This window comes from Geotrypetes seraphini, chromosome 8 (assembly GCF_902459505.1).
Source record: "Geotrypetes seraphini chromosome 8, aGeoSer1.1, whole genome shotgun sequence".
NCBI lineage: Eukaryota > Metazoa > Chordata > Amphibia > Gymnophiona > Dermophiidae > Geotrypetes > Geotrypetes seraphini.
Window position 1 is genome coordinate 2,187,512 of NC_047091.1, and position 12,253 is coordinate 2,199,764.

General features: G+C 41.7%; 1 protein-coding gene across 5 annotated transcripts in view; it reads right to left on the reverse strand.

Moving 5' to 3' along the window:
* The window catches only part of CLASRP (CLK4 associating serine/arginine rich protein), a 211,791-nt gene that overhangs the window by 13,354 nt on the left and 186,184 nt on the right, over window positions 1-12,253 (reverse strand). For 4 of the 5 annotated variants that reach the window (XM_033955808.1, XM_033955811.1, XM_033955810.1 and 1 more), the window contains 3 exons: window positions 10,594-10,640; window positions 10,417-10,499; window positions 1,215-1,239 (listed from right to left, as the gene is read on the reverse strand). In XM_033955808.1, coding sequence (XP_033811699.1) covers window positions 1,215-1,239; window positions 10,417-10,499; window positions 10,594-10,640 — 155 coding nt within the window. Of the gene's footprint in view, window positions 1-1,214; window positions 1,240-10,416; window positions 10,500-10,593; window positions 10,641-12,253 lie in introns of those variants that run through there. The other variant, XR_004540410.1, reaches the window with a different exon arrangement.

Consider the following 12,253-nt stretch of genomic DNA (forward strand, 5'->3'; position numbering starts at 1 on the left):
AGCTCACTGGATGACCTACAGGGCTGCCTAAATAGCATCTATCCGACTAACATCTTTCTGAAGCCCAAACAATGCTCAAACAGCTATTCTTTACACTGGTTGTAGGAGCTAATGTTATAATTACTATGCAGCTTCCCATGTAGCACACAGATTAAAGATACACCCTTCTACACTGATGTTCCCAGTTCAACTCCCACTGAAAATATATTATAAATATCCTTTTAAAGGTTTCAAGGTTTAATTAAAATTTGATTTAATCGCTTATCTAATTTCTAAGCGAGTTTACAATATATATAAAAAAGAGCATGAACATAATAAAAATGCAATGAAATATTATTTTTATTATGTTAAAGCTTACAATCCTAAAATAATTAGAAAAAAACATATTTTTACATATAACTAAATACATTCTATGGACGTCTACAAGAGAAAAAATGTGATTGGAAACGCACATCTGATGCCTATGTGACACTGAGCATGACATGTGCCCCACAGACGTCTAAAGTACGCCTAAAGGTAGGCGCAGTTTGCAGAATTGGGGCCTTAAGGCACAAGTTTTCTATAACGAATCATTCTTTATAATACTGAGGGTCTCAAAATAATTGGTCCAAAATCGTGTCTCTTGCAGTTGATACTTTGATAGTTTTTCACTTTCTGCATGTTGCACTGCTTTTAGCTGTGTATAGCTGAAATTATCAGAAGCAATTAAGGAAAGATTTATAAACTATAACAGTTATAGTTTATAAATCTTTCCTTAATTGCTTCTGATAATTTAAGATTTCAGATAATCCACATTTTGGATTTGTAGGTGCTTACCTCATGCAAAGCTGTCATTTCTTTAATAAGACATTAACTATTTTTTTTTCTGCTGCCCTCCAAGTACCTACAAATCCAAAATGTGGCCCTGCAAAAGGTTTGAGTTTGAGACCGCTGCTCTAGATGAACAGCATTGTTCATCAATTTGAAGAAGAATTAAATATTAGACACTGGTCTCCGGTTGAATTATGTTTTTACCAATTTAGACATAAATAAAATATTAGACACCTGTTTTGAACAGGATCAAAAGATACATTTTCAAATATATTTAATTATTGTTTTTGGCCAATGAGGTGTTTATAATCCTTGTGATTTATTCAAATAGCCTATCTTTGGACTTTAGAATTCAAGTAATGCATCTCCAAGTTACAGGAATTCAAGGGTATAAAAGATCTCACCTTCTGGATGAATTGTATTCTCGACCTGAAAAATAAAATGAGGACATTTTAGAAAATAGAAATTACAGAAGTCACAGGTTGCTTTCTGATTCGCCCACACACTGAGTAGGTTTGATAAAGGTGGTATAGACCATTGTTCTTCAACCGCCGGTCTGCGGACCGGTGCCAGTCCGCAGGAAATTTCTGCCAGTCCGCAGGAAATTTCTGCCAGTCCGCAGAGGGCTGGCAAGATTGCTGCTGCTGCTACTAAACCCGACAGGAAATCTTCTTTCCGAGAGGACGTTCTGGGCCAGCCAATCGCTGCCTGGCTGGCCCAAAACATCCTCTCCGACGTCAGAAAGAAGATTTCCTGTCGGGTTTAGCAGCAGCAGCAGGGCGGTAAGAGCAGGGGAAAGGAAGGAGGGAGGCTTTTTTTTTTGCCGGCAAGGAGGGAAGGAGGTAATCAGGCAAGCAGGCTGGCTTTGGCCAGGGAGGGAGGGAGAGAGGTAGACAGGCTGGCATTGGGGGGTGTGAGTGGGACAAAGTGTGGAAGGCAGTGAGAGGGACATAGGAAGGAGGCACTGGGGGCACTAAAGACAGGAAGGGGCACTAAGGACATGGGAAGGAGGCACTGGGGCACTAAAGACATGGGAAGGAGGCACTAAGGACATGGGAAGGAAGCACTGGGGGCACTAAAGACATAGGAAGGGGCACTAAGGACTTGAGAAGGAAGCACTGGGGGCACTAAAGACATGGGAAGGAAAGAGGGAGGGAATAGAAAGGGACAATTGTTGGGCCTGAGTGCAGAGAGAAAGAAATGAAAAGATACACAGACAGAAGGAAACGCAACCAGAGACTCATGAAATGACCAGACAGCAAAGTTAGGAAAAATGATTTTATTTTCAATTTAGTGATCACAACGTGCCAGTTTTGATAATTTATATGTTTTCTATATTTTGCACTATATTTGACTATTTTTCTATAGTTACAGAGGTGACCGAGCTCGCGGAGATGGGGCGGAAACAGGGTTTTTAAATTTTAGTCCTAGTAGTGTGGAGGGCCACAAAATAATTCTTTTATTTCTGCCGGTCCACGGGTGTAAAAAGGTTGAAAAACATTGGTATAGATAATCTAATCTAATCCTTAAGTTTGTATACCGCATCATCTCCACGTTTGTAGAGCTCGACGCGGTTTACAATAGGAGAAATAGGAAGGAACTACAACAGAGGGTTAGAGGTAGAAGTGTGAAGAAAATTTAGAGGACTTGGGATGCCAAGATATAAGAGTTTCCTTGATTCCTAAGTTGGAGGGAGACTTACATTTTTTGAGAAAAGCCAGGTTTTCAGATGTTTGCGGAAAACTTGGAGAGAGTTCATTAGACATGCCCCACATGAACAATCAAAGAACATGGGGCCAAAATGAGAGAGGGATAGGCAGAAGGGGAGGATTAGGGAGACAGTTCCAAAACAAGATGAAATAGGGTATTCAACTTGTCACAAAAGGTACTTATTGAGACAGAAATTGCTGTACTTAATTAATAAAGGCCTTCATACCCACTCCCTCATATAACATTTCAATGTTAAGGATGACCTTTTTTAAGTTTGTCTGTAAATGGAAGATTATTGATTACTGTATTTTTCGCTCCATAAGACGCACCCACTCTAGAGGAGGAAAAAGCAAGAAAAAAAAATTCTGAACCAAATGGTGTGCCCAGTACCCTGTCCTTCCTTTGGTGGTCTAGTGGTAGGCCGGGAAAGGGTACAGGGCACATCTAGTGGTGGGCACATCTAGTGGATGGCCCCAAGCCAGCCAGCCAGCTCCAGGTCAACCAGCCAGCCAGCCCCAAGCCAGCTCCAGGCCAACCAGCCAGCCCCAGGCAAGCCAGCCAATCCCAAGCCAGCCCCAGGCCAACCAGCCAGCCAGCCATCCAGCTCCAGGCAAGTTCCCGTACCTTTTTTAATTTCTCCAAAAGATCCAGTCGGCTTCGCACCATCCCTGCCTGCTGCGGCAGCCTTCACTCTTCATTTCCCTGCCAGCAGCGAAACAAATCAGCAGCGTGGCCGTCAGGAGCAAGATTTATGCTCTCCTGCTCGGCCCCGCACTGCTTTCTGAATGGCTGCCATAGGTTTTTGTGAGACTCGTGAGAACTTACGGCAGCCATTCGGAAAGCAGCACAGGGCTGAGCAGGAGAGCTTAAAGCTTGCTCCTGACGGCTGCGCTGCTGATTTGTTTCGCCGCTGGAGAAGTGAGGAGCTGGCTTGACACTGGACCACACTTTTGAGTGTTGTTATCTTTTACTTTGTGGGTAAGGATGACTTTTGGTTTAGAGGTTTTACTGTTTCAGCCTTTGTTCTTAGTTGTCTTATTCTCTTTTTAATTCTTTTCCAACTTTTACCTGTTTGTTTATTTATCCCCCGCCCTTATCCAGGGTAAGTTACACACTTACATACAAAATATAAAATAACATATAACATACACGTTGCATCAACGACAATCATCACTATACCCTGTTGGTGATTCAGTTTTTATACACCACCTAGGTATGTACCCTTATTTTTCTATGGCTATTTTTTCAATAGTTGGTTTGGTTTTGTATATGTTTTATATGATATTTTTACCTTTGTCAGCATTTGATTTCTTTGACTCACTTTAAAAGTTCCTACATCTGTTAGCAGGAACTTATGCTGATAGTTCTCACAGAGATAAACTTTTGAGTGCTGTTATCTAATGTTGTTTTGTTTTAGAGGGTTTACTGGTGTTTTAGACTCATTCCTTTCCGGCTTTCACCTGTTAGTGATTCATTTTTCCATGGCTGGTTGGCTCTGCAATTATTATTTTCTTAATAACTGGTTTGGCTTTGTAATTGTTTTATATGCTGTTATGCTTGCTCCCTATAATATGGATTTTTATCTAGGTATATACCTTCATTTTTCCATGACTGGTTTGGCCTTGTAATTATTTTTTTTTAAATAGATAGTTTCATATTTGCTCCCTATAATATGGATTCTTACCTTTGTCAACATTGCAATCATCTGTATTAATTTGTATTTTTCTTGCAGTACCTATGTCCTTTATAGACAAGTAGCTAGTCCCTATGTCCTGCTTTCAGGCTGTCGTAGGGCAACAGTCCAGTCTAGAATCCATGAAGTCATCCAGACCTCTGCCAAACAATCACAGCTCCTGAAAAGGCAGCCCAGCCAAAGGAGCCTTGGAAGAGGAAACAGCAGCCCATTGTGGGCAAAGATGGATTATCTGACACCTGAGTCAAACTCACATAAGGGCATACAATGCATCTAGCATATAAACTGTGCCCGCCAAAACAGAATTGAAAAGAGGGAACCACTGCCTCACTTTACAAAGCGCACTTTGGAGCATGACATGTGACACAAAATGTTGCCAAAGCAGCTTTAATGCCTAAAGCAGCTGTGTCAAAGAGCTTCCTGAAGACCTCCACATAGTAGACCTGTATATCTTCCAATACTAAACCACCCACATTGGGGGGGGGGGGGGTAAGGATCAGGGGGTTCTGGCAGGAGGGATTGGGCATCCCTCCTGCTGGCGTTCTGGCGGCTGCTGCTGCAATCGTTAAACTTATCGCAGCAAGGAGATCTCTTGCCACGATAAGCTCAGCGGCCGCGTCTACTTGCAACCCGATTCTCTAAACAGCATCTGTAATATGGACGTTGGCTAGAGAATCAGGTTCATTTTAGGCGGGCTTAGGTGTGATTCTGCATAGAACGCCTGTTGGCTTCTGAGACTAAGCGTCCTATACAGAATTTGGGCCTTAAAGCCTGATAACTTCAATGGACAAGATTGAAGAAGTGACTAATAAAATTTAAAAACACAAGGACACCATATTTAAGCAACAAACTTCTCAGTTGTCATCTTCTAGAAGATGCTCTGCTCCATCTAGACGTTCATACTACTACAACACGAAATGTTGTTAGAATCAGCCAGCTTCATCATCCTCTAAGCCTGTTGGTCAGAACCCCGTGAAAAGCAGCAAAGACACAAAGGCCTGGATTCTCTAAATGGCGCAGATTTTTAGGCACCAGTAGCGCCCAAGCTCAGTAAAAAATCAAAACCTAACTGTTTAAATAGCGTTTTTAAGTGAGTTTCAGGTGCGTTTTAAAAGAGTTTCAAGTGGTTTTAAATGAGTTTCAAGGTGCCTACCGATGTAGGTGCAATTTTCAATAAAGATAGGCTTGGGGAATGTAAACCTGGAAAACCTTGGCCTACATTTCCAATGCCTATCTTTCCTGGAGGCACAATTCTCTATATGGCATCATCATGTGATTGACACACGATTGGTGGCTGTTTTTTAAGGCAGCCACCAATATCGACACCATATAGAGAATCCAGGTCAAAAGTGTAAACTTCATTCCAGTGCAATAGATTAGAGATTCTAGACACTAGAATTATATTTCTCTTTAGTTGTATGGTTGCAGAAGGAATCCACGCTGGATTTTTCACTCTGCCTCTATACTACTTCATTGTGCAGTTTTGCGCCCTCTACAGTTTTTTCTTCTGCACGCATGAATGCAGTCTATTCCCTTCATTATCTTGAATGTTTCAATCATATCCCCTCTCAGTCTCCTCTTTTTAAGGGAGAAGAGGCCCAGTTTCTCTAATCTCTCACTGTACGGCAACTCCTCCAGCTCCTTAACCATTTTAGTCACTCTTCTCTGGACCCTTTCGAGTAATACTACACTTCTCCCTCTATATTCGCGGTTTTGATTATTCACGGTTTTTAGCTTGCTGGCTCCTCCTCCCAAATGATGTCAGCTTGCTTAGAGAAATCGCCGATTCCAAGCATTTACAGAGAAAATCGCTTATTTTCAGCACTTTCTTCACCATGTATTGCCTCTCCTTCAGGAACAGGCCAGGTCTCCCACCATGTTATTCGTGGTTTCACCATATTCATGATAGTTTTTAATAGAAAACAGTGAACATATGAAAAAGTTATTTGCGGTTTTTCTGTATTTGCGGTTCTCTTAATCCCCTATCAGAGTGAATATGGAGGGAGAAGTGTATGTCCTTCTTCATGTACGGCGGCCAATGCTGGACGCAGTATTCCAGGTGGGGGCGTACTATGGCCCAGGACAGCGGCATGATAATCTTCTCCAATCTGTTTGTGATCCTTTTCTTAATCATTCTTAGCATTCTGTTCGCCCTCTTTGCTGCCGCTGTGCATTGCACGGACAGCTTCATTGACTTGTCTACCAGTACTCCCAAGTCTCTTTCCTGGTACTCTCCGAGTACTGCACCAGACATCCTGTATTCATGTATAAGATTTTTGTTACTGACATGCATTACCTTACACTTATTCATGTTAAACCTTATTTGCCATGTCGCGGCCCATTTCTCGAGCGTGTTTATGTCACGTTGCAGGTCTTCACTACTCTGAATAACTCTGTATCGTCTGCAAATTTAATCACCTTGCTTGTCGTACCAATTTCCAGGTTGTTTATAAATATGTTGAAGAACACGGGTCCAAGCACCGAACCCTGCGGCACTTCACTCCTGATGCTTTTCCAGTCCCAGTATTGTCCATTTACTCCCAATCTCTGTTTCCTATCCGCCAACCAATTTTTAATCCACGTATTTCACCCTCGATTCCATGGCTCGCAATTTTTTGAAGTAGTTGTTCATGCGGGACCTTGTCGAACACCTACTGAAAATCCAGATATACATGTCAACCGGGTCACCCTTGTCTATCTGCATGTTTACTCCCTCGAAGAAGTGCAGCAAGTTCATCAAGGAATGTCTTCCTTTGCTGAAGCCGTGCTGGCTGGTCCTCATCAGATTGTGTCCCTCAAGGTGATCTGACTTCGGTACCGAAGTCAGACTCACCAGTCTGTAGTTTCCCGGATCTCCCCTCGAACCTTTCTTGAAGATTGGCATAACATTTGCCACTTTCCAGTCTTCCAGAATCCTTCCTGAGTTGATCGACATATTGGCTATTAGTTGGAGCAGTTCAGATATAACCTCTTTCAGTTCCCTGATTACCCTCAGATTGATGCTGTCTGGTCCCGGGAATTTAACCTTTTTGAAGCCTATCAATCTGCCTGCATACCTCTTCTAGACTGATCGTCAACCCTGTCGGCTTCTGATATGTTGTGTATATCCTCTTCGGTAAATACAGATGCAAAAAAATGTGTTCAGTTTGTCGGCGATGGCTTTGTCCTCCTTTAGTACTCCCTTTATTCCATGGTCATCCAACGGCCCCACCGCTTCCTTCGTGGGTCATTTCCCCTTGATATATCGAAAGAACGGCTTGAAGTTTTTCGCCTCCTTGGCTATTTTTTCCTCTTAGTCTCTGTTGGCCCCTCTCACCGCCTTATGGCACCTGCTTTGATGCTGTTTGTGATTTTTTTCTAGTTTTCATCTGTTTTTGACCTTTTCCATTCCTTAAATGAAGTCTTCTTGTCTCTGATCGCTTCCTTCACCTCTACAGTGTGCCACGCCGGTTCTTTGTTCTTTTTCCATCTTGGATCCCTTGTTGATACGCGGTATATATAGATTCTGCGCCTCGGTGACTGTGTCCTTAAAAAGGGACCATGCTTGCTCTAGTGTATTTACAGTGCTTATCCTCTTCCTAATCTTCTTCCTCACCATGACTCTCATCCCTTCGTAGTTCCCTTTTCAGAAGTTCAGTGCCATGGCAGTCATTCTGGATCGAGTTTTTGTTCCTGTGTCTAAGTTGAAGTGGATCATATTGTGATCACTGTTTCCCAACATCCCTTCTACTTCTATATCTTGTGCCGGTCCTCGTAGTCCATTTAGAATTAAGTCCAGAATTGCATTTCCTCTCATATTTTCCACGACAAGTTGTTCCAGGAAGCAATCACCTGGAGCATCTAGGAACTTTGTCTCTCTACTGCAGCTATAGTTGCCTAGGTTCCAATCTATCCCCAGATAATTGAAGTTGCCCATGATAACTGTGTTGCCTCCCTTGAATTCATGTTTAATCTCGTCCGTCATTTCTCCATCAGTCTCTTCGGACTGCCCTGGAGGTCGGTAGTAGATGCCGATCTTCGTATCCGTTCCATTTGTTCCCGATATTTTGACCCATAAATACTCTACCTCAGGGGTGCCCACACTTTTTTGGCTTGCAAGCTACTTTTAAAATGACCAAGTCAAAATGATCTATCAACAATAAAATTAAAAAAAACACAAAGCACATTGTACGCAGAGAAAATGTTAATTATCATTTGTATTCGGGGGGGGTTTCAGTGGTCAAGGCAAATGACACTAAAATATGAATTGTCACCTCAATAACAACTATACAAAAATAGACAAATATACCCCCTCCCCTTTTACTAAACCGCGATAGCGTTTTTTTGCAGGGAGCTGCTCTGAATGCCCCTCACAGATCTCGAAGCTAAAAAACATTATAGCGGTTTAGTAAAAGGGTGCCATGGACACATTTTGATCACTAAATTGAAAATAAATAATTTTTCCTACTTTTTTGTCTGGTGATTTCATGAGTCTCTAGTTGCACTTCCTTCTTCTGTAAATCCAATATTTCTTTCTTTCTGCCCCTTCCCTTTTCTTTCTGTCTCTCTTTCTTTCTTTCTCTCTCTCCCTGCCCCCCCAAGCCATTGCGCTGATTTCCACTTCCCCGATTCTTTCTCTCTCTCTCCAGCCATCCTCCCCCTCCAGCCACCATGCCGATTTCTCCCTGCTTCCCCGAGCCAGGCCTGGTGCATACAAACGCCGGGCCCACAAACCTTCACCTCCAACGTCAATTCAGACATCAAAGAGGAAGTTCCAGGCCTGCAAGGCAGCGATTGGCTGGCCCAGAACTTCCTCTCCGACGTCTGAATTGATGTTGGAGGTAAAGTCTTGTGGATCTGCTTGTATGCATCTGCTTGTATGCATCTGACCTGGCTCATGGAGGCAGGAAGAACAAGATCGCAAAGGCGACACGATCTTGCATTGCCTTTGCGATCTACTGGTCGATCGTGATCGATCATTTGGGCACCCCTGCTCTACCTTATTGTTTGTTTCTGGCGTGTTCTCTCCGGTAGACTCAATTCCCTCTTTAATGTATAGGGCAATACCCCCACCTCTTTGTCCTACTCTGTCCCTGCGTTATAGCTTGTATCCTGGTAGCACAGTGTCCCAGATGTTGTCCTTGTTCCACCATGTTTCCGTGATGTCGATGATGTCTAGGTTATCTTTTTGTGCCATAGCTTCCAATTCCCCCATTTTATTCCTTAGGCTCCTTGCGTGTATACATACACTTAAGTTTGCGGCAGTAAGACAGACAGATAGAAAGAAGGGGGAGGGGCAGGGAGAGAGAAAGAAAAAGTTGGAGGAGGGAATAAGGTTTGGAGGAGAGGAAGCATACAGAAGCCTGAAAGAAGTGAATAAATATTGGACGCATAGTCAGAAGAATAAAGTGTAATCAGAGACTTATGAAATCACCAGACAACAAAGGTAGGATATATGATTTTATTTTCAATTTAGTGATCAAAATGTGTCCGCTTTGAGAATTTATATTTTCTGTCTATATTTTGTATTTTGGCCCCCTTTTACTAAACCGCAATAGCGGTTTTTAGGGCAGGGAGCCTAGGAGCATCGAGAGTAGCGCAGGACATTCAGTGCAGCTCCCTGCGCTAAAAACCGCTATTGCTGTTTAGTAAAAAGGGAGGGGGTATATTTGTCTATTTTTGTATAGTAGTTACTGAGGTGACATTGCATAAAGTCATCTGCCTTGACCTCTTTGGAAAAACCCCGGAATATAAATGATAATTAACATTTTCTCTGTGTTTTTTAAAATTTTATTGTTCGTAGATCATTTTGACTTGGTCATTTTAAAAGTAGCTTGCAAGCCCAAAAGGTGTGGGCACCCCTGTTCTAGACCATAGGAATGTACAAAAGCAGTGCCCCCAAAGAGCTAGGGTGGGCTTACTGTGCTAACCCTTAAGACCAAGGACCTGAAGGCCGAGTCCTGCCAGGCAGCAACATTCACACTGCAGAACTTGTCAAAAGTGTGAAGCGAAGACCATGTTGCTGCCTTGCAAATCTCTTCAGGAGGAACAGATCTAGCTTCAGCCCATGAAGAAGCCACACTCCTGATAGAATGTGTTTTGACGAAAACAGGAGACTGTTTCCCCGCAAAAACGTAAGTTGATGAAATGGATATCTAGGCCTATCTAGGCTCATCTATGGCTAGCTCCTAATTTATAAGAGTAATGCTGCAGGAGAAACTTACTGTATCGGGGTGAGGGTGAATGGCTCTTCCTGCTATACTGTCTCTCCCATTCTTCTCTTTCTTTCTCTCTCCTTTCTCGCTCCCTGGGTAAGAAACAAATGCAGTTATAAACTATGCTGGCAAAAAACTAAACCAAATCTCCAGCTCCCTTCAAAAGAAATTAACTTAATGTTTTACTTCATCCTGATCTTCCGTGCCATAGCTCTTAGCTCATCTTCCCGTTCCTGTAAAAGAAAAGAATGACGAATAAGGTGATGGTCAAAAGGAAGAAATATGACACAAGGACAATAAATTCATTACAACAAGCAAATTTGATCATGTTTACCCGCTTTTGTTAAAACTTCACTGGCTCCCAGTAATCTCTAGGGTTTACTTTAAATGTGCCTGCCTAACATTAAAGATCTTGCATGGAACTCTTCCTCCTTTAATTCCTCTATCCTGGAATTCTGCAAGACCTGATATTACCAGACCTATCCAAAAGCTTAAATTATCTTTCCCCTTGTTAAAAGGTGTTATCTTTATTGGAAAATTATGGAAATCTCTTTACTTTAAAATTACTGAGCTTTGGAATAATTTCCCTTTCCAATTATTTCTTTAAACTTCCTACAAACCGTGCTGAGCTTTATCTTTATAGAGAAGATGTGGTATATAAACTTAAGGTTTAGTTTAACAAGGAAGGAACAGTGAAAAAGCAACAGGAAAGCAAAGTAATATTTTTTTTTTGAAGACAATAGTTAACCATAACCAACACAAAAGGACTATTTCACCATACCAAAGGGAAATGTTCTTCCAGAGATTTATGGGATGGTGTAAAAGCCTTTCACATAACAAATCATTTTTATGGTCTAGAAAATGGTCATGTGAAGCATAATATTCTATAAGCAGAGTAACAGTTAACTAACATGGAAATTTTACTGGTAAAGCAACCATTTTTCTTCCTCTATCATGTGATCTTTACCAAAAATAAAGTTTTTGCCCTCATATTCATGTGAGCAGATTTCCTATACGGAGAAAATGTAAACATTTCTTTAAGATAAGCTCCCAGAGTACATTGCTGTATGCCTAGAGGGCTGAGCCCCCTTCTCATGGCTGATTCTCATGTGTGTGGGGATTAGTGCTGCCCGATTCAGGAAAAAAATTTCAATTCGATTCAGCTTATTGAATTGATTTTTCAATTCGATTTTCCTGCCCAATTGGGTGTTTTTTTTCCAAACATCTGGTGGGTTTATTTTATAGCCTCTTCACCCCTTCACTCCTATCCACACTGGTGCTGTGGTGTAAACAAAACAAACAAACAAAAATAAGACTTTTTCTCTCTCTGTTATATCCTATCTCACGTTTGTGGTCTAACACCAGCTCTGGCAGGATACACATTTCAAATCTGACATATTGTAATCACAAAATAAAAAAAAATTATTTTTTCTACCTTTTGTTGTCTGGTTATTATCTTTTTCCATTGCAAATGCAAGCAGTGTCTCACTTCCGGTTCACCACACAATTGTTTCCCACTTACTCACCTTTATAGGACCCCCAGGGACCCCTGAAGAAGACTTTTTGTCAAAACGCGGACCGTATTGGGTCCTGTATCCCTAGCGGACTAGGTACTTTAAGGCTCTTATGTGGATGATTTACTTTTATGTGGATGGAATTATTTTATGTGGATGATTTTAGTGTACCTTTGGAACTTTGATACTTTCAAATAAAGTCCATTTGGGAACATTGTCACTCCAGAGATTTTTTGGTTTTCTCTGGATTTTCTTCTTTGTGGATATTTTGGGGTGAATTCCTTTTGTTGTTTGCTGGTTATTATTCAAATCATGTTGGTCCCAGGCTCTGG